Source organism: Rousettus aegyptiacus, unplaced genomic scaffold (genome assembly GCF_014176215.1).
Source record: "Rousettus aegyptiacus isolate mRouAeg1 unplaced genomic scaffold, mRouAeg1.p scaffold_m13_p_3, whole genome shotgun sequence".
Classification (NCBI taxonomy): Eukaryota; Metazoa; Chordata; class Mammalia; order Chiroptera; family Pteropodidae; genus Rousettus; species Rousettus aegyptiacus.
In genome coordinates this window covers 22,927,064-22,947,915 of record NW_023416306.1, presented here as the reverse complement: position 1 = coordinate 22,947,915, position 20,852 = coordinate 22,927,064, and the positions used below count along the sequence as shown (strand labels likewise).

The following is a 20,852-nucleotide window of genomic DNA, read 5'->3' as shown; positions in this document are numbered from 1 at the left end:
TGCCGCAAAGAGCATCACTTGGGAATCAGTCTCCTCAGGGCTCAAGTCAGGGTGGCCTTCGGTTTGTTGACCAACTTCTAAGTCTCAGTTCCCGCTTGATTTAGGATGTGTGAGGGCAGTGCCAGAATGCTTTGTGGCCCAAAGTAAATTCTTGAGTCATCTTACTTTCTTAACCTTACCCTATCTTCTGGGGAGAAAGCGATAGCAAAATGGAGGTTTAAACTAGTTTCGAACCTTCTCGGGCATCTTTATCTGCACTAAATCATTCCATGGTCATCTTCCTGCCCTGAGCACAGCTTTAAAGGTCACCCTTTTCCGTGCCTCTTGGCCCCTTTCCTAAACTTGCGTGGTTTAGTGCCCTTCTGTCGTCTCATTGTCTCATTTTTATCCTTGGTGCATCTAGCCCCTCGAGTTCACCGTGTAGATAGACCTTTTGTTTAGATATCTTTCCTCTCTTGTTCTTTTGGGATTAACTCGTTTTGTATTTCAGGAATTTCATTTTTAAGTGAATTTATCTTTTTTTTTCCCCTGTCCTTCAGTAATTCCCAGAAACCACCTCAACCGTATGACATGTTTACATCCTCTGTAATGGCTGCTTTACAGTTTTTAGTCTGAGCCTTTTTTCTTCATTCCCTAACTTTTGTGTCAAAGCTCACGTAGGCTGTTTAGCAATTCTCTTTGCAAATGTTCTTCTCAGTATTATGTGATCATGCTGTATGGGTGTTGTACCTGCCAATGCATACTGGTGTCTAGGCGGTTTAGTTTGGGGAGCATTTTTTTTCTCGTTGCTTCTCTTCCTTCTTTAATTCCTGCTTTTGTGATTTTATTCATTCCAGCTCCTCTGAAGGATGTGAAACTTAAAGTTGTTTTTAATTTATTAATAGGTCTAGTAAGAGACTCATTGAGGATAGCAATGAAATTTACCTTTAACTTAAGTTTATGGGTTTTCTATGACACTGGTTCTCCACCCTGAAAGGATGGGGCATAGGGATGACTGTGTATAATCAGAGTTGCCTAAGATGCTTTTTAAAAATTCATATGTCCCCTTCCTTTCCCAACCATTGGCCTGATGACAGAGTGAAAATAGGCCGTATTTTGAGAAACTGCTCTAGAATGTTTTATGGCCTCTTACCTGGTGTCTCTCACCCTCTCGATTTGAAAACTCTCATCTGTAGATTTGTCAGTTATAATAATCTGGTCTGCCAATGCCATGCTTATTTGAGAGTTGGCTATTCCAGTTTCAAAAAAAAAATAAAATTGCCACATAGAGTTCATTTTGTTTTAAGTTAAAACTGAAACTAAGGATATATAGGCCTGGCCAAGGGCATTTTCAAATCAAAAGGCAGGAAAGTGCAGTTTCAGCGAATCGTAAATTGATACAAACAGTTGTAAATATTTAGTTAAATACGAATTAGTTAAATGTAATCACTTACAAACATGTTTCCAGGAATTGGATGAGCTTCAGAATGCTGGAAACAATATACAAACTTAATATAGGACAGTTAACATTATCAGTTGGGTTTATAGGAAATATTTTGAGAATAGAGCAGATTGGAAACAGTAAAATTCAGAATCATACTAGGTTTGAATTCATGCATTGGCATCTAGCTTTCTTGGGCTGTGTAGTTATTACCTTGGTGATGGTGGTGGGGGCGGGGGGGGGGGTCTCAGTTTTGTCTTCTGTAGAATGGTAATGGCCTTTCTCCCAGAGTTGTTATGAGGATCAAATAAAGTCATGAACGTGGCAGTTCCCAGCACCCATACATCCAGTAAGTGTTAAGAAAATCTGAATCTATGGCCTATAAATTATTTAAAACAGTTAAGTGTGCACACATGCATTGTGTGTATGTGCATTTGAATATGTGAAATGTGTGAGGAATTAAGTATACTATGTACTTAGACTGTAGAGGTAGGTGATGGTTTTGAGTCTAATGGTGTGTGTGTATGTGAGTATATTTCCTGAGGAGGGCATTTAAAATTATTTTTTTAGTTTTGTGGAAGTAGATTTTTCCAAACCTTAAACAGGCTAAAAAAAAAAAAAAAATGTGCGTGGTTGATTTTACAGTGTTATAGTCATCGTAGAATTCTTCTCTCCCTCTTGTGTTGTTTTCTTTGTGCTAGGTCAGTTCTGGAAGCTTCCTCAGTGCTTATCAAGGCTAATGACCTAATAGTCATGAATACTCCCACACAGATTTTTCCTCCAAGTGGTAGTTAAATATTAATGTGTTGTACTGTCTTATGCTCGTATCAGAAAGTGTTGAATCGTGTGCCTTACTATCAAAGGTAAAATTTGTGAAAGGCAAATGGTTTTCTTAATGACGCGAATTACTGAGTATATATGCTGCATGTCAGGCGCTTCATGCACATTACTGATAACATTACAACAAACTGTAAAGGAGGTGGTATGCATTTTTATGGATAAGGAAACTGAAACTCAGAAGGATCAATGTATTCCCCAAGGTCAGAGACCTATTGGGAAAGAGAACCAGAAAGCAAGCTCAGATTGGTCTACCCAGGTGTGGTATAGTTGCAGCCTAGTCACTATGACAAATCAAGGGAATGTGCTGTAAGATATAAAAGAAGTTGGAAATATAATGGGGGCACTTTTGGCCTTGGACAGGGCAGAAACTTGCAGGGCAATCAGATAAGGCATCTGTTCCCAGGAGGCTATAAAAGGCAGGGCACTAATCCAGCTGCAAGGCTCTGGAACCCTCGCTTTCTCTCCTTTTCCTCAAGCTTGTTTTTCTACTGTCACATGGTTTCTCCAGTTATTTCTCAAAGCTTTGCTCATCACTTGGAAACTTGCCCTTAACTCCTCTTCCTCACCCCAGTTCCTGTACCCACCTGCCCCCATTTGTTGTAAGGATAAATGAGTTAATACATATATATAAAAGGTTCAATGCACTGGTACTTAGTACGTACTCGATAAATGTTGGCAACCAGTTTTATTTTTATTGGTAATAGTATTATTCTTATTAGTGGCGGTGGTAAATGATACAAAGGTTTTATGATACTTTCCTCGAGGACCTGACTGTCCCCTGGCCAGGGGCTGGCCTTGTGTGACTCGTTGCACAGGGCCTCTGGCATGCCCAATAAGATGTACAGGACAGATGGCGGGAGAGTTAGGGGTTGATTGCTTCCACACAGAGTTTCCATAGAAAGTTTCCTCTGTGCCCTAGTTCCTTGTCATGAGCCACAGAAGCAGTTCGTGAATCTCACTTCCACATCACAGCCTGCCTTCTTCTCTTACCTTTTATCTACATAGAACGTTAATGGTTTTGGAGCCACTAACGGAGTTACAAAAAATTTGTTTTTTTTTCTTTCCTTTTGTTTGGTGGTCTGTAGCTGATACCTGACTTCCATGCTGGGCTTCTAGTCCCCGCCCCCTTTGACACACACAAACATTCGTGTGTGCACGCACACACAGACACACATGCACACACTTTTTTTCTATTTAATTTTTTTTCCTAGTATTCCTTTATTTTGTTCATCCCAGCACATGTATTGACTTTATATTTTTGTTTTTCAGTGTTCTCACCTAATCCTTGTATTTTGTGATATTTCCTAATTTGGATCATATTTTGTATAGCAACAGAGTTGAATAATGTGGGAAAAGCTATTGGCAGATAAAACTTACCATGAACCTGGTTACCATTAAACTCAGGACTGGAGGTTTTTTAACTCTTATCTTGCATAAGAGCATTCCTATTTGTACTCCCTCCCTTGATCCATAATATTAGATTTTGCTTATCTCAGTTAAGAACATTTGGCTCTTAATGCCTCTTTGGGCAAATGATAACAGCTGTAATCTTTGTCATCTCTTATACTTTATAACATTAAAAAAAATTGTTATTATTTCTAATTAATCTTCCCTTTTCTAAAATATAAATGTATACTATAGAAAAGGGATAATTTAGGATTGGGGGATTATTTTGTTTATATGAAATGGACTTTTTAAAGAAACAAATCTTATTATAGTTATCAATTCAAAAGTAATTTGCATTCTTTCTAGAAAAAGAGAATGCTAAAAAGTAAAAGGAAGGAAATTAAAATTACTTTATTCTTATATCTAGAGATGATTGCAGTTAAAATTTTGGTATATTTCCCTCTAGTCTCCATTCAACTTTATATATTTAACTTCATAATGTATTTTTTTATAATTACATATTTATTAACTAAAGTTTACATATAAGCTATAAACTCGAATTCATGTTATATAGCAGTCTTGGGATATTCCAGCAATTTTTTTGATACAAGTTTGACAAAAAAATAAAACTAAAATTAATTATTTAGAAAAATAAATGATTGTTAATTATAAATACACATGATAAAAATTTTTAATAAGAAAAATAGATCATGAAAAATGTGAGTCGTATAATTCTTCTCTCCCCACCATTAACAGTATATTTTTGAGCAATTATTCTTTAAAAAGAATCTTATCTGTGATTAGATTAGTGAAATGTTTGTTCATCTGTGATTAAATTTGTGAAGGAGTTTTGAAGAAATGTTCTTTGCTTTTAGGCTTAGTCACATATACAGTGAACAAGAATATGTTTTATGAAGTAATATCTCAATATTTTTCTCCATGCTATAGGTATGTATTCTTTTTGGATCCATGCAATCTGGACTTGATAAACCGGAAGATTAAGTCTGTAGCACTGTGTGTAGCAGCGTGTCCAAGACAAGAACTGAAAACCCTGAGTGATGTTCAGAAGTTTGCAGACGTTAATGGTGAGACAGAAGGCAATCCGCATCTGCACCCTAGTCAGTGACTCTCACTGTTAAATATGAGGTGTTTGCAGTCCAATATAAATTTTCCCTAGTATTAAATAAGTCATCAAACAACCTTAAAAAGAAGAAGAGAACTGAAAGTACTTTTGGACTTCCTGGATTAAAAAAATGTTATGGTCACCTAGGGAGCTTGTTAAAACTCCAAAGTCCTGAGCCCTGCCCGACAAAGTTTTAATTGAATAGGTCTTTGGGCTCTGAAAATTTGTATTTTTAACAAATATCTCAGGTGATTTTGATGGAGCCTGTTTGAGTATTTGGGAATTATTAGACTACTCTAGGTAATTTTTTTTCCTAAGTATTGATTAAAAGTATTTCAATTAGTATATTTTATTTTTACCCCTGATAACAATGTAATATATATCTGTTACGGAACATCTAAAAAGTTCAGAAGAAAATAACAAAAAAGTAAAAACCAAAATTCCACCATTTTCCAATGTATTGTTGTATATAATTTTGTGCTTTGCTTTTTTAATGTAACATTATATCTTAACCATTTTTATAAGAATAAAGTTTTGGGAAACTTTGAGGTTAAACATGTAGAAATTAGCTGAGAAAATAAGCATAGTCAATTTCTTGAATTCTAGCTTGGTTCCCTTGGGTTTCTAATATCCAGGTGCTGTCCTTGGCTCTTGCCTCAGTTCTCTTCAGACATTCTTTTTTTTTTTTTTTTTTTTTTTTAGCCTCTCTTCATGAAGGGCTACATACTGATAGCGCCTACGCCCTGTGTTTTTGAACTTCCATGAGGTTTTATGTTTGTGTTTTATATGCAGCAATTCTCAGAGCTGCCTTAGTCCTCCTCAAATTCACAGGCTAGTTCTAGTTCCTTCAAACAAGGGCTGACTCAGGCATCCATGTGGTATAACTTCTAGCTGGGTGGAGAATGAACCTGGAAACACAGCTATATACCCACCAGTGTGGCTCCAGAGTCTTTCAGATGGCGGTGCTGGCCTTCTGAGGGCAGAAGGACTACAGACTGGCAGTATTCCTGTCCCACTGCTAAATGCCTTTAGCATAAGATAGTTAGAAAAGCATGGGCTTAGTTTGGATCTGGATTCTAATTCTGCTTCTGTCACTGACTGGCTCCGTAATGAGGAGCAGAAGGTATAGCCTCTTTGAGTCTATATTTCCTCATCTGAAAAAAAATGTGGATTTAAAACAATGCCCCCTCGTAGATTGTTGTGAGGATTAAATGAGATGATGCCTGAAGAATACGGGGCACTTGGTGGGCACTGAATAAAGAGGTACCAACTACTCTCTAAGATCTCGTTTTCTGTTTCCATGTGATATCCTCAGATATGCTGATTTGCTGAGTCTAATACCAGAACTATCAGCCTTGCCATTATCAGATTTCTGAGGGAGGGATGAGTTATTCTTTAAGGGTTTTTCTAAAATTTTAGACAATGTGAGCATACACAGTCTACCCAGGAGGAGGGGTCATTGAGTTGTTCAGAGTATACGCTCTGGGGGTAGATGATCTGAGTTCACATGTTGGTCCTTCCACTTAATAGCTATGAGACTCTGGGTAAGTTACTTGATTTCTTCATTTCTCAGTTTCCCCATCTATGAAGTAGGGATACTATTTGTACCTAAACTACCTTATAGAGCTGTTATGAGGAATCAATACATGAGAAATGATTAGAACAGTGTTTGGCAAATAGTACATTGCTTAAAAAAAAAAGTATTGGCTATTCTTTAATAATAATAATAATAATTATTATTATTATTATTCCACCAATGGAATGTAATATTCTTCCTGCCTACAGTCTCTCTCTACTTCTAGTTCCCTTGCATATTAATATGCTGCCTATTAATATTCCTAGAGCTTCAATCATATTAATCCCCTGCTCGGAAGTTAGTGGTAAAAAAATAATAAAAGCCTTTATGTCTTACACTGGCATTTAAAGCTAAGATCTAGTGTGGAACTATCTTCTGACATGTTCTCTTGAACCTACTGGATGTGAGTCTTTGTCCCTTGAAACAGACATGACATCCAGAAGGCCAAAAGAGAGCTAGTTCCTTCTTGGCTGTATCACCTGCTGTGACAGTCTGTTGGGGAGAAACACCCCATGCGGCCCTATTGGCGTGCTAGACTCTTCTGGTGAGTTTGGCAGCTTTGTATTTCCCACGGTGTCTTGGACAAAGTAGGTGTTCAAGAACATTATTTCAGAAAACAGACTTTTTAGATTGGTGCCTAGCCGCAAAGGCATGCTTAAGCTGCTTGCAGAATGAGTCAACATATTGGACATTTAAAAAAAGTAATAATAATGGTAGCATCAAAAGCACAGCAATGGAATATGGAGAAGATAATAATCTTAAAAAGTAAGTAAGAAAACTGTAAAATTATAATAGAGAGGGAACCTTTGGTATAGGGGCCTAAACACTTTAATTTTAACAGCAACCCTAAGTTGAAAATTCTAAATTTCTCAAAAGAATCTATGTTGTTCTTTGGATTGGTGACTTAAAATTAGACCTGGTAAGAATTAATTTCAGTGTTACTTTTGTCACTGAGATCATTCTTTCTCTGCTTTTGCATTATTTTTCTCCCTTTTACCTTTCCATCATTTGAGGTGTAAATTGATTTGGAAGGAAGAGATAATTTATTGTTATCTGTGTCCACATATTGTTACAGCTATGTTTCTGTTAGATAGTAAACAAGCCCTTTGATCTCCAATATATAGATTTCAGTCATTACTTTCATTATCTTTAAGGATAATTTAGGTTTAATGGGAAATTTCCAAATTTGTAAGAGAAAATTGCTTAAAGTCCAAGAAAGAGCCCAAATGCATGAACAAACTATAAAGCTCTTAAAAAAAAAAAAAAACATAGGGCAAAGCTTCATGACTGAATTTGGCAATAATTTCTGAGATATGAACCAGAAGCACAGGCAACAAAAGAAAAAAATAGATAAATTTGACAATACCAAAATTTAAAATTTCTGTGCATCAAAGGATATAACAGTGAAAAGACAACCCATGGAATGAGAGAAAATATTTGTAAATTTTATAAGTGATAATATCCAGATAAAGGGTTAATATTCAGATTATATAAAGAACTCCTACAGCTTAACAACAAAAAAACCGAACAGCTTAATCTAAAATCAGTCAAAGGACTTGAACAGACATTTTTCTAAAGAGATACATGAATGGTTAATAATTAGGACATGTAAAAATGCTGGACATCATTAGTCATGAGGGAAATGCAAATTAGAACCTCACTGAGATGCCGCCTCACACCCAACCGGATGGCTACTACCAGAAACAAAAAAACCCACAAAACAGAAATAAGTGTTACTGAGGATACGGAGAAATTAGAATCCTTGTGCACTGTCGGTAGAAATGTGAAATGATGTGTCTGCTATAGAAAACAGTATGCATTTCCTCTAAAAATTAAAAATAGAATTACCACAGAGGGTTTTTAGGCCAGTGAAAATACTCTGTATGATACTCTAATGATCGATACACCTGTGTTATACGTTTGGCCCACAGAATGTACAACACCGAGTGTGAGCCATCTTGTAAACTGTGGATTTTGTATGATGATGACATGTTGATATAGGTTCATCAGTTGTACCAAACGTACTACTGTGATGGGAGATGTTGATAATAGGGGAGGCCATGCATATGTGGGAGCGGGTGGTATATGGGAAATCTCTGTACTTTCCTCTCAATTTTGCTATGAACCTAAAACTACTCTAATATATATATACACACATATATATATAAAGTCTTAAAAAAAATAGATTACTATATGATTCAGAAATTTCACTTTTAGAATTGACAACAGGATTTCAAAGAGATGTCTGCAGACTTAGATTTATTGAAGGATTTTTCTGCCAAGATGTAGAAACAACTTAAATGTCCGTTGATAAATGAATAGATAAAATGTGATATACATATACATATATACACACTATGTATATACACACACACATATATATGTATATGTACATATATATAAAGTGGAATATTAGTTAACCTTAAAAAATAAGGAAATCCTGTTACATGCTGCAACATAGATGAACCTTGAGGCCAATCACAAAAAGACAAATACCGTATGATTCCACTTACATGAGATATCTAAAGTAGTCAAACTCTTAGAAGGCAAAATGGTGGTCACCAGGAGCTGGAGAAGTGGGAAATGGGGAGATGATATTCAGTGGGTATAGACTGCAGTTTTACGAGGTAAAAAAATTCTAGAAATCTGTTGCACAACAATGTGCAAATAATTAACACTACTATACTATATGCTTAAAACGGTTAAGATGGTAAATTTTCTGTTGTGTTTATATCACAATTTTTTAAAAAAGGAAGGAAATTCTGACATATATACGGTATGGATGAACCTCAAAGACATTATGTTGAGTGAAATAAGCCAGTCGCAAAAGGACAAACACTGAATGATTTCTTTTATATGAGGTACTCAGAATATTCTGATTTATAGAGATGGGAAGTAGAATGGTAGTTGCCAGGGTCTTTGGGGAGGGAGGAATGGGGAGTTCTTGTTTTTTGGGTAAAGAGTTTCAGTTTTGCAAGAAATGAAGAGTGCTGGAGATGGACGGTGGTGATGGTTGCACAACGATGTGAGTGTACTTGATGCTGTTGAACTGTGCACTTAAACATGGCTAAGATGGTAAATTTTTGTTATGTGTATTTTACATTTAACAGGTCTTGAAAAAGAAAGAATGATTGTAACTTTTTAAATAATAATGTTAAGCCTTTTTTTTAAGTGCAACATAAAATGACATTTTTTTTTTTACCAGGATTGAAGGATAATATCAATCCTTTTCAAAGAATTTTAAGTTTCTGTGACATTTGAAAGTACTTTTTAGCATTTACTGCCATCTATTTGTGTGAATGTCTATTACCTTAACAAATTCTTAAAACCTTTTAAAGGAAAGCTCTTTGTAGGAAAAGCATTTATTGAGCAAATGAAATATTTATTTCCTCATTTTTTTTGTTTCTTTTATACAAGAAAGAGGAGTTATTTTCTTGGAAACAAGTTTGTTGAATGCTTTGTGAAGTATGTCTAAAATAAAAAGTTTGGAAAAAATAGCTGGAAATTAGATTTGTTATATGGCGAAGCTGCCATATTACAGTTTGGAAAGGCAAACAGAAGAATTTAGATGAACATAAAAGGATAAGTCCTTGTATATGAGTTGGGTGGAAGGTGTACAAATACTCATTTTATCATTATGGATTGTAATATATAACACAGAATCATAAACATTTGATGCTAGAGAATAAAACAATTTAAAAATTATCTTTAAAAAAATAAAGTCAAATACCATAACGTCTCAGTATTAAACTTCTTTGGTTCTTTGTTTATCACCTTTCTGCAGTAGTGCATCCTGGGGGCCAGATCATGCTCTGTTCATCTCGAAATACCCAAGCCTTCATATAGTACCTCACATAGTAGCTATTCATAAATGTTTTTTGAAAGAACAATGGACTGAATTTCCCTCTTCATCTCTATTGACACTTAGTAATTTCTCATTCTCTCAATGCACTTTATCCTTTGCTCAATTCTGTATCCATGTTGCTACCAGTAGGTAAATTGTTTAGCTTCAATCTAACCAAAATTGCTGTGAAATCAGTTCTTTTTATTCATCTGTTAAATAATTCATCTTATTCATTCATTTATCTCTCTTATACATACTCTCCAGGTCATTATTCATACCCGTTCTTCTCTGAAGCCCTCTTGTTCTTTCTTTTCTAACCTTATACCCTACAGAGAAACCAAAACCAGCTGGCGAGAGCTCCCATCTCAGTTCTTATTTTCAACAGAGCATGAATTTCATCAGCTTTCCTTCCGTACAGTTTCTGATAAACAGGTTTTTTTTCCTCCTTTTTTTATCATTATTTTTGAAAATCCAAAGAATGTGTACATTGTAGGGGGGCAAATAATCCTCCCTCTGCTGCTAACTCCATCTCTATATGAAGTATTCATCTCAACCCAGCCAGACCATGACAAGTGGTGAAGATAACGTTTGCTCAGACAGTTCTCCCCTTCCTCTCTTCCTTCTCTAATTCTGACCCGATCACCACCTCTGGCCAATCAGCCCTTCGCTTTACTTCACTGTCCCCATTGTTCTGTGTGGGCATCCAAGTCTGAGTAGATAAATCATACTTAAGCCTTGCGTTTTGCTTCAGCATAGCATTTGTTGATTCCTACTTTGTGCCATGCACTGTGCCAGATGCTTCGCATGACATTTTATTCTTTCCACTTGCAATCTGAATTCTAAACAGCAGTTTAGAAATGAGAATCACTTCTGATTAAGTTAGGAGCTGACTGCATGTTCTCAGTGGTTGCTAATATTTCACATGGAATTCTTTATTACCTTTTGCATTATTCTTGTCAGACTATTTTATAATACATATCTTGTTTTCCCTAACATAGTAGTAAACTGGCAGAAATCTTATTTTCCTTTTTTTGTGTGTGTGCCCTATTTATAGCATGTGTAAAAGCCCTCCCACTTACGGGTACTTCTTCAATGTACTGCATTTTATATAAATTCTGAGAGATTTATGACCTGCCCTTTGGACCATGTTCACATTTTGAGTAGTCATGCAGCTTGGTGCTTTTTCAGTGTTTTGCTGTTTGAAAACTTTGAAAGATTATGTGATCCATTCATATAAAATCTTTGAATACTAATAAGCCTTTTGATTATCATTATCCAGTTTTTTAGAGTTAGTATCTGTAAATATTCAGTATTTTACCCTCTTTCTTATCAGTCAGTAACAATATAACTTAAACCACAAAGTTAGTACAGATTCTTTTGGCACAGTGAATCAAAAGATTATAGTTGATATTATTTGTAAATGAATGAAATGATCATCCCTAGCAACTGATTTAATTGCTTCTAAGTCAGAAACCAGCAAAGGTAGCTTGATTGTTAAAAAGAGGAAAATTCTTACATTTGAGTATACAATTTAAACTAATTCCTTGTTCAACAAATAATTAGCACTTATTAAGTAAATGTCAAAGAAACAAAGACGTGGTACATTCCCATGTTTAAGGAACTTGCCTTATAGTAGATGGTCAAACTTCTCTTTGTCCTCCACAATACCCAGTAGAAGTCTTGCACATAGATGTCCAAAATTAATTCATTCAGCATATATTTATTGAGTGCCAAGTGTGTGCCAGTAGTGATTGATAGATAATGTCATGCCACCAGCTAGTTAAATGTTGCTTCTTGGAAATTGCAAATATGTTCATACTTTTCACTGGTTACTAGAAATTGAATTTGGAAATTGTCTTGCATTCTTCCAGGATATAAATATATATTACTTTCTTAATTAGAGAATGGGGTTAAATTCATTGGATTTCCTGTGGCAATGTAATTTGTTTCTCTTAATGAGAACTATTCTGCATTGAGTTTTTTTTTTTATTAACTAGACTTTTCTAAATCATATTTTTTAAGGAATTTGTTTCTCTTTATTGAAGTATATCCTACAAATATTACTGCGATAGCACATGTAACAATTTTAAAGCAAGAAGAATTAGCCTCTAATTTACCAACTTTCTGTTTTGTGTCTTTTTTTTTTTTCCCCCTTTCAAACAGTGTGGTGTTTTAGATCACTAGTTCTCGACTAAGGGTGATTTGCCACTCCTACCCCTGTGAGATGTTTTTGGTTGTCATAACTGGGTGAGGAATTAAGGGGAAGCTACTGGCATCCAGTGGATAGAGACTAGGGGTGCTGTTAACATCATGTAATGCACAGAATATACCCCTACAGTAAGAATTGCCTGACCTAAAATGTCCTTACCAAGGCTGAGAAATCCTGTTTTAGGTAGTATACTTTGCAGTGAATATAACAGTACATGCTGTTTTATTCAACAGATGGCTTTTGAGTACTGTCTATGTGCCAGGAGATGCAGAAGACATAAGGTCCCATTTCTCAAAGAACTGACATCCTAAAAATAGAGATGATATATAAATCAAAAAGTTACAAAATAATGTGCTGTTTTATAATAGAGCTAAGCAGTAAATAGATTCGCTGGGGGAGTGTCAGAGAAGGCTTACCGGAGGAGGTGACTCTAGAGTAGTTTGTAGAAATTCCGCTCAAACTTGAACACTCAAATGGCCAGTTTGGAAAGACAGCCCAAGCACCGGGAACAGCCTGGGAAAAGTCCTGGAAGCTTGTTAAACAGTCAACAATTGTAAGTAGTATATTTTGTTAAGTTGAGTCTAGAGTTCTAGGTAGAGGCCTTATTGGAGGGTCTTGAAGCTAAGGAGTTTGGAATTTATCCTGAGGGCAGGGGTGAATATGACTAATGCCCATTTTGCAAAGACTATTCTGAAGGTTGTATTCTGGATTGAGAGAGAAACCCTCTGGGACAGTAGTTTAACTGACTCAGTAAGAGATAATGAAGGTCTGAGATAACATAGAAAGGACTGGTTGTCAGGACTTAGCATCTTGAATGTCTTGAATGAAATAGGAAGATGGTGTATAAAGAAGAAGAGAATGGATGAGTTCCACATTTCACCCTGGGGATTTTGTGGATGATGGAGCCATAACCAGGATTGAAAATATATGGGAGGAGGCAGAGCAGATTTGGAGAGTGGGTGGTAGAAAAAAAATTTTTTTAGACATGTTATTTTTAAAGTATCAATGTAACAAACTTAGGTTTTTTGCCCAAGAGCTTATTGAATACTTGTCTGTTTATGATTATTAAAAATGACGCAGAAGAAGCACCATAGCCTAGGAGTAAAGGATTCTATTTCTGATTTGCAGGTGACTGCTTATAAGGCCTTGGAAGTATTACTTATTTTTTTCATCTGTACTGTTTAGAGTGTGGTGATGGAAACATACCTCTTAGGGGAGTTGTTATAAGTGATATTGAGCTAAAGAATAAATAATTGAATATTATAGGGCATTTGAAAAATCGTTGTACTTAAACATTCTGGGGCTATAGCAACCATTTACCAAGATAAATGTTTATATACAAAAGTGAAGTTCCTAAGATCACTCATTTTAATGGCATTTGAATAACATTGGCGGAGTTGCATAGATTGCCTCTGCTGTGGTTTAGATTAAGTTTTTTCTTTTTATTTTAGACTTTCCATTACTCAAGTATGGTTTTCCCCTGCTATTTGCATTCGAAGAAAAACCGTCTTTATCGCTTATGACTAAACTTTTTGTGCTAAGTGTTGTTTATACTTCCCATAGTTAAAAAAAATAAGATAGATAGCTACTTTAAAAATGTTCACCAAAAATGCATTAGCTAATAAACAGGAAAAGAAAAACAATTGTAAAACATTTGCCATTATTGGGTTGTTTTAATGTTCTTCACTGAGGCTTCTCTATCCATCAACCTTTTGAGCAGGAAGGAGTATAAGGTTTCTTATGATTGTTACTACTAACACGTTGTAAAGATCTTTTTCCTTTAATCTATTTAATACAGGATCTATTTAGTACTGGCCTGTGTCCCAGAATACCATCAAAGATAAGGCTATTATCCTTTCATTGAACATTATCCTGGGAAAGTATTTATAAAATTGAACTCTGTTGCACCTGCTGACCTCCTTTTTTAAATGAAGAAAGGGTGGGGATGGAGATTATGTTCACTGAATTCAGATGGAGCAGTGTGTTTGACAGCTCTGACACAAAGTGCTTTAGTTAGGGCCTTTTATATTGTGCAAATCGATTCCATCTTGGACTGTGAAAGAAATAAGTTGACAATTCAGATCAGGAAGATGATGATCACACTGGGTGCTCTGCAGTTATTGGCACGGTTGCTACTTTTCCATGCACAATTCTATAATGGGGCTCCCAGCCATTTCAGGGATTAATCCAAAATGTTTGTTTGCCACGGCAGTGATGTCTTCTCTAAAATTGCTGTAAATGGAATTAAGTGGCATTATATTCACACATGAAAGACTAATTTTAGAAGAGTTAGATAGTTACTATTTTGCTTAACTTAAAAAAAAGTCATTAAAATTGGAAAAGTGATCAAAAACAATTTCAAAAACTTAGTTTCTTATTGGGTCTGTCTTAAGAAGCTAAAGAATTTAGAAGAACAATGCCATGTTACTTTCAAGTATCTCTTTAAAAACATTTTACATGGTCAAATTACTTGAATTATCTTTATATAAAATAGATTCTACATGTATTTATGAATGTATGCTAAACCAACCCACATATATAAACACTTGGCAAGTTGGTTCCTGGTTTGTGGGCAGCATTACTAAATTAAATACAGGTTTGTGGCTTTCTAAAATTTTCTTTGATTGATAGGACAAAATATAATATAATAAAATCATTCTCAATTTTGTTGTCCCAACAAATCTTTTTTCTATATTCCCTTCTAACTTTCTTCTCACATCTTCATATGACATTTCCATAATCATTTCAATGTTAAAATCTGCCAGTTTCACTTCACATTATATTTTAAACTTTTTCCATGGTAGTACATTGAAAAGTCCATTATTGCTATAATACAAATGCAAAGCTATTCTAGTTCTGTTTAATAATAACTTATTTGAACAAACTAGTAATCTGGTAGGAATGTCAATTAATAAAACACAAACAATTTACTTGATATAATGCTGTAGGTCCTCAGCAAAATTAGACTACAGCTTAGATCTCCTCAGTTAATACCTATTGCACAATAAACCTTACTATATATTTGTTGCTATATTACAAAATTAACAGGTCAATAAAATAAGATTTACCAAGAATTTAATGGACTGTATTCATCTGAATTTTATGTATTGTTTAGATATATACTAGCCATATAGTCAGAGAAATAAATGGTTGCATAACATCTAGGAATGAATTTAAACTGTTTTAAACAATCTGAACACTGAGGATCCTTTTATCAAGTTATCAGTTTTATCAGTTCAGTGTATTAGTTAGCATTTCCTGCCCTTTAAATAAGAAAAAAAAAGGGCTATATTATCTGAATACACATATGCTATATGCAAAATTTTCGATATTTACCAATTGAAAGCATAGAAAAGAGAGGCGGCTTGTGTAGTTGAGTATTGGTTTTGTGGTCGAAGAGATCTAGAGTTTAATCTCACCTCCACTAAGTAGCTGTGTCATTTTGGGCAAGTTAGTTACCTTATCTCTTAGCCTTTATAGCTTCCTATGTCAAGTGAGTTTAATAATACTTGCCTTATAGGATTATGGTAAATAATATTGTATGTGTGCGTGCACGTGTGTGTGTATGTGTGTGTGGTGATAGGAGAGGCTCACCTCACCAGTAACTCTCTTAGAGTTCCCAGCATGATGGGAGGAGGAGACGGGTTCCTCACCCATTCCTAACCCTCTTCTTGGGATGAGAAACTTGGGTGGGGGACAGCATCAGCTTTGGGAATGAGCTGCTCTTGGCCTAATCTGCAGAAGCACTTGGGTTGACAAAAATTCTTCGTTTATTCAATAGGAGAGTTTTATTATGTTTCTTTTATTTGATTGGAGACTTTCCTGGACACAGTTTAGTCAGTTAGAATTAAAGTTCATTCTTAAAAATATATATATATGTATGTATGTGTATATATGTATATACCTAGGATCTGACACTCAATAAAGGTATTTCTGGTACTTATTATTGTCTTTAATATTACAAATTAAAATTTGTATGTAAGTTATTGGCGAAGAATCAGTTTTAATAAATTGAGGACTGATACTGAATCAGATTCTTATTCTATAATGTTCTAGAATGTTTGGAAGTTGTATATGTTGTGTTAATAGTCACAAAAAAGTGCATTAATAAGAGATTTAATAAGAGCATTTATTCAGACTCTACTTGCTAGCTAACAGACACCTTTTCTTTCAACAGGTTCAGCACTGTGTAGTTACACCCTAAAGCCTTCAGAGTATACTACGTCTTCAAAAGCTTCTGTTCTTTGCCCCAAACTACCAGTTCCAGCGAGGTAAATTTTATTATATTTTGTTAACTTGTGACTTTTGTTTTTATAGGTAGACTTTAAACTGTGTATGTTATTCTGAGAAAAAGATCATATGATGATACCAGATGCCTAGGTCCAATACTTCTACATAAAAATTTAAACAGTAGTAATAGGAATGACAACATGTAATGTAATCTTTAAAAAAAATAAAAACGACTTTCTCATTACAGGTATTTTAAAATTCTTTTGGAGCCTCATTTTTTTTTAATGCCATAATTTTTAAGTATGCAGAACTGCTGAATAATTATAAAATCTACAATAAACTCAGAAGCCAAGTCTCACAATCTTTAAAGATTCTTTGAAGTTGACCCTAGTAATATTTATGGAGATTATTTAAAAAAAAAATATGCCAATGATTTTTCTCCATAGTTTATTTCAGGCTGTGTCCTATAGGTACATTCTCTATAATAGGCTGTTTGCCATATCTTATCCAAGGTCTTATTCAACAGACATTTATTATTAAGTACCTTTTGCATGTAATGGATACAAGGATGAGGAAAAATCTCACAGTAATTATAAGTGAAGCAAATTTTAAAATTATAGATTTTTAAGAAAGGACATAAATTTTCAAGCATTGTAGGATACATCCTCAGAATTAGGTGTATGGGATTTGGAGCACATCTGATTTTGAGAACCTCAATGTGTATCACTAATCATGTATGACAGAGGTCAGCTTCTCCAGGTATACTATTAAATTGACACTGCTTTTATTATATCTCAGTATATTATATAACAAGCTATTGGTTAAAATTTTGAGACTCATCTATTGTCTTCTTTTCCTTCGGATTGCTTATGGGAATAACTCGTGCTTTATTAATTCAAAGTTGAAAAGTTCTGTTGAAAAGTAGACAAAGGATATATCAGTTAAATTGATTTGAGCTTTTAGTCTTGTCAAGTTACTATCGATGTTAAAATTTAAAGCCTTTGTACATAAAAGTAAAGGGACTATTTTAAAAGATACTGAATAAGAGGGATCTACAAATTATGGGCTTAGACCAATAGGTAAGGAGATTCCATTCTTGAAAACAAGAATATTAGGGAGCCTGTGACAGGCAAAAAAGAAAAAAAAAAAGAGGTCCTTTGAATAGAGTCATTGGAGAAAATTTATCAACGTAAAACAAGAAGCCCTGTTCTCTTAACTACTCAACTGCTAACGCCTGTTTTAATACATATTTTGAGTATAGTCACTATTTTAAGGCACAGATGTATTATAAAAGGATAACCAGAAAACTTTGGTATGAGAACAAGGTTGCTTTGCTCCTGTATAATATGGGTGGGGGACAGGGGTTGGGAGGCTCCTACTGCAAATCTTTCTCTGCCTCTGATTTCTGAGTCTACCATGTTGAGGACTTCTTATTCTTGGTTATTTTGGGTGCTTTAGTCTTGGCTGCATGTGCGCGCCCACACACACACTCACACACACAAACCACCTCACATGTAGCATCCTACGGCCATTTACCAGAAAACAAAGCATAGTATTAGGGGCTCGGATTTTAGGGATGGACAGATTTGGCTTCTAACAAGGTCATCCATTGATGTGTCAGCAATCCAAGATGCAATGATGAACCTGTACCACCTGAAAACTAACTATGTACCATGTTTATACTTGTTTAAAAATCCTTGTGTTTTACTTATGTTAGTACCTCACAATCTAAGTATTTAATCTCTCTTGTCTGAACTTAGCCTGTTGGAAAGTAAAGAAGAAATAATTGATTGAAGGAAGATAAATTATGACACTGTAAATATCATTCGGTATTTGGCAAGCAAAGTGAAAGGATCAGAAAACGAATTTGTTTTAATAAAAACTTGAGACACTACCTTGTACCCCACTAGCATCAGATACCAAATCTAAAAAGATGAGTAAGATCTAGTCTCTGTCCCTAAGAAATTCTGCCCTTGAAAAAAAAGTAGGGTCTCTTTTCATATGTGACTTTTTTATATGTCTAAAAGACCAGCACTAGGTAAACCTGGGATGCAGACAAATGGCCCTTAGCATCTTTCACATCTCTTTTGCTGTCCTCCTATGAGCACCCTAGTTGTAGAGAAAGAGGTGAATTTTGAGCCCAAATTGGCCTGGGAATGAATTGTATCACCACTTTGTTAGCTTGAGCAAGTCTCTTAAGTTCTCTGTAACCCAAGTTCTCACATATATAAAATACGAATTTAATACCTTTGTCATGGAGTTGTAAGAATTAAGTAAGATGATATGTGTTAAACATATATTGTTATTTCTCTCAACCTCTAGAGCTTCCCTCTTACCACCAACCTTCCTGGATACCCAGGCACCTGCCGCACCTGAAGGCAGTAAACAAATTTGCAATAAAACACTAGTGCCATACAATTGCCAAATGGCTACTATTCCTAAGAGCTTTTGACTTTTAAAAACAAATTCCTAGAAAGGGCCATCTTTTATCCAAATTCGTAACTGTCTGTTGGTGACATGCTAAGCATGGTAGTAACAGGGAGACTTAGCTAGCCCATATACTTATGATGCTTAATTATTTAGGTACAGCTAGAGAAAATTACAGTACTAGAAATGGATTAAATAAATTCAGTTTATTCATCGAACGTTAATTTTGGATGCCAGAAAGGATACTTGGGTGTTGGGGAATTAATAATATAATGTGAAAACGAGAAACTAAAAGCCAAAAAAAAAATGTTATTAATTTATATTTTTTAAATTAAGGAGTTAAGGTAAATTAATATTTATAAATCATCTACTATATGCCAGCCATCATATTAAGTTTCTCATATGTATTTATGAGGGTTACCCCTCACGCAATTCTCTAAGGGTATTATCCCAATTTGTAGATGAGGAAATAGAAGATAAGAGAAGTTAAATGAGTTATCCAAGGCCATATAACTAATTGTTGGGAATCAGAATTTGAATCTAGGATCTTGTAAAGTCCACAGTTGTTGTTGTTGTGTTTTTTTTTTAAGTACGGGCATGAAAGAGAAAAAATAAAGTACAATGTTTAAAACCACTGTATATTACCATCAAATTCTTGACTTACTTATTTTCTGTCTTTTCTGTGCTATATAGATATTGCCAGAACTCCCTATTGTTCTTTCTTAAATAAAACTTTTAATTAGAAATCATGTATAATCGCTTATTTATAACCTGAAGGTTTTTTTTTTTAATTGAGGTAACATTGGCTTATAACGTTATATAAGTTTCAGGTGTGCAGCATTATAATTCGACATCTGTATATACTACATCATGCGCACTACCAAAAGTCCAATTTCCATCTGTCACCATATCATCGACCCCCTATACCTGTTTCACCCTCTTTCTACTCCCCTTCCCTTCTGGTAACCATCAATCTGTTGTCTGCCTCTGAGTTAGTTTTTGTTTTTTGTTTTATAATTGTGTGAGATGCAAACTCCTGTCCTCTCTTACAAAGGCATGTGGATAAGAAATATTAGACATTATTTGTCACCATACTTTGAGGGAGCTCATTAATTGTGATAGTCTGGACTTAAAGGCAAATAGACAGTATGTTTGCCAAGGTAAGATACAATTTTCCTATGAGAGGCTAATTTTAAAAAAAGTCATTATAAATTTGTTTTGTTCTTGTTGGCTAATGTTTCAATAATGTGGAACATCATCATTTCCTAATGGGACTACACTGACTTCCTAAAGATTTGAAAAGCAGTAAAACTTACTGTAAATAGAATTCTTTATTATATTAATTAAGAACCATAGAGTATGTCACATAGGTTAACTAAAGTAGAAATGATATCATATACTAGGTTCTCAGAATTATTATTTCCTGAGAAGCATATGAAATCAGCTAACTCATCTTAAATTCATTATATCACATCAGATTTAAACGGTAAAATATAAGACAAACCCTATCAATGCTATGATTACTTAGATTTTTTTAAATAAGAAAATAATTCAAATGTTAAAAACTCATGGGTGGTCAAATTGCTTTTTTTGGAGGGGGGAAGGGTTGAATAAAAGAATGACATATGAGAGAGTCTAGTACTTTTTGCTTTAAAGCTAAGAATTTAATTTTTACTACTGTGTTCAAATATTATCCTCCCTTTTATTTGCCTTCTATTTCCATACTGGTTAAGAGCAGATTTTGACCATTTTGACCATCAGCTAGACAGTGTAGTTAATCAGCTTGTGCTAATTTTA

The 20,852-nt window shown here is 34.7% G+C and overlaps 1 protein-coding gene across 4 annotated transcripts in view; it reads left to right on the top strand.

The window, feature by feature from the left end:
* The window catches only part of SLC44A1 (solute carrier family 44 member 1), a 161,988-nt gene that overhangs the window by 75,065 nt on the left and 66,071 nt on the right, over positions 1 to 20,852 (top strand). For all 4 annotated transcript variants that reach the window (XM_016156074.2, XM_016156072.2, XM_036218268.1 and 1 more), the window contains 2 exons: positions 4,595 to 4,731; positions 16,576 to 16,669. In XM_016156074.2, coding sequence (XP_016011560.1) covers positions 4,595 to 4,731; positions 16,576 to 16,669 — 231 coding nt within the window. The remainder of the gene's footprint in view (positions 1 to 4,594; positions 4,732 to 16,575; positions 16,670 to 20,852) is intronic.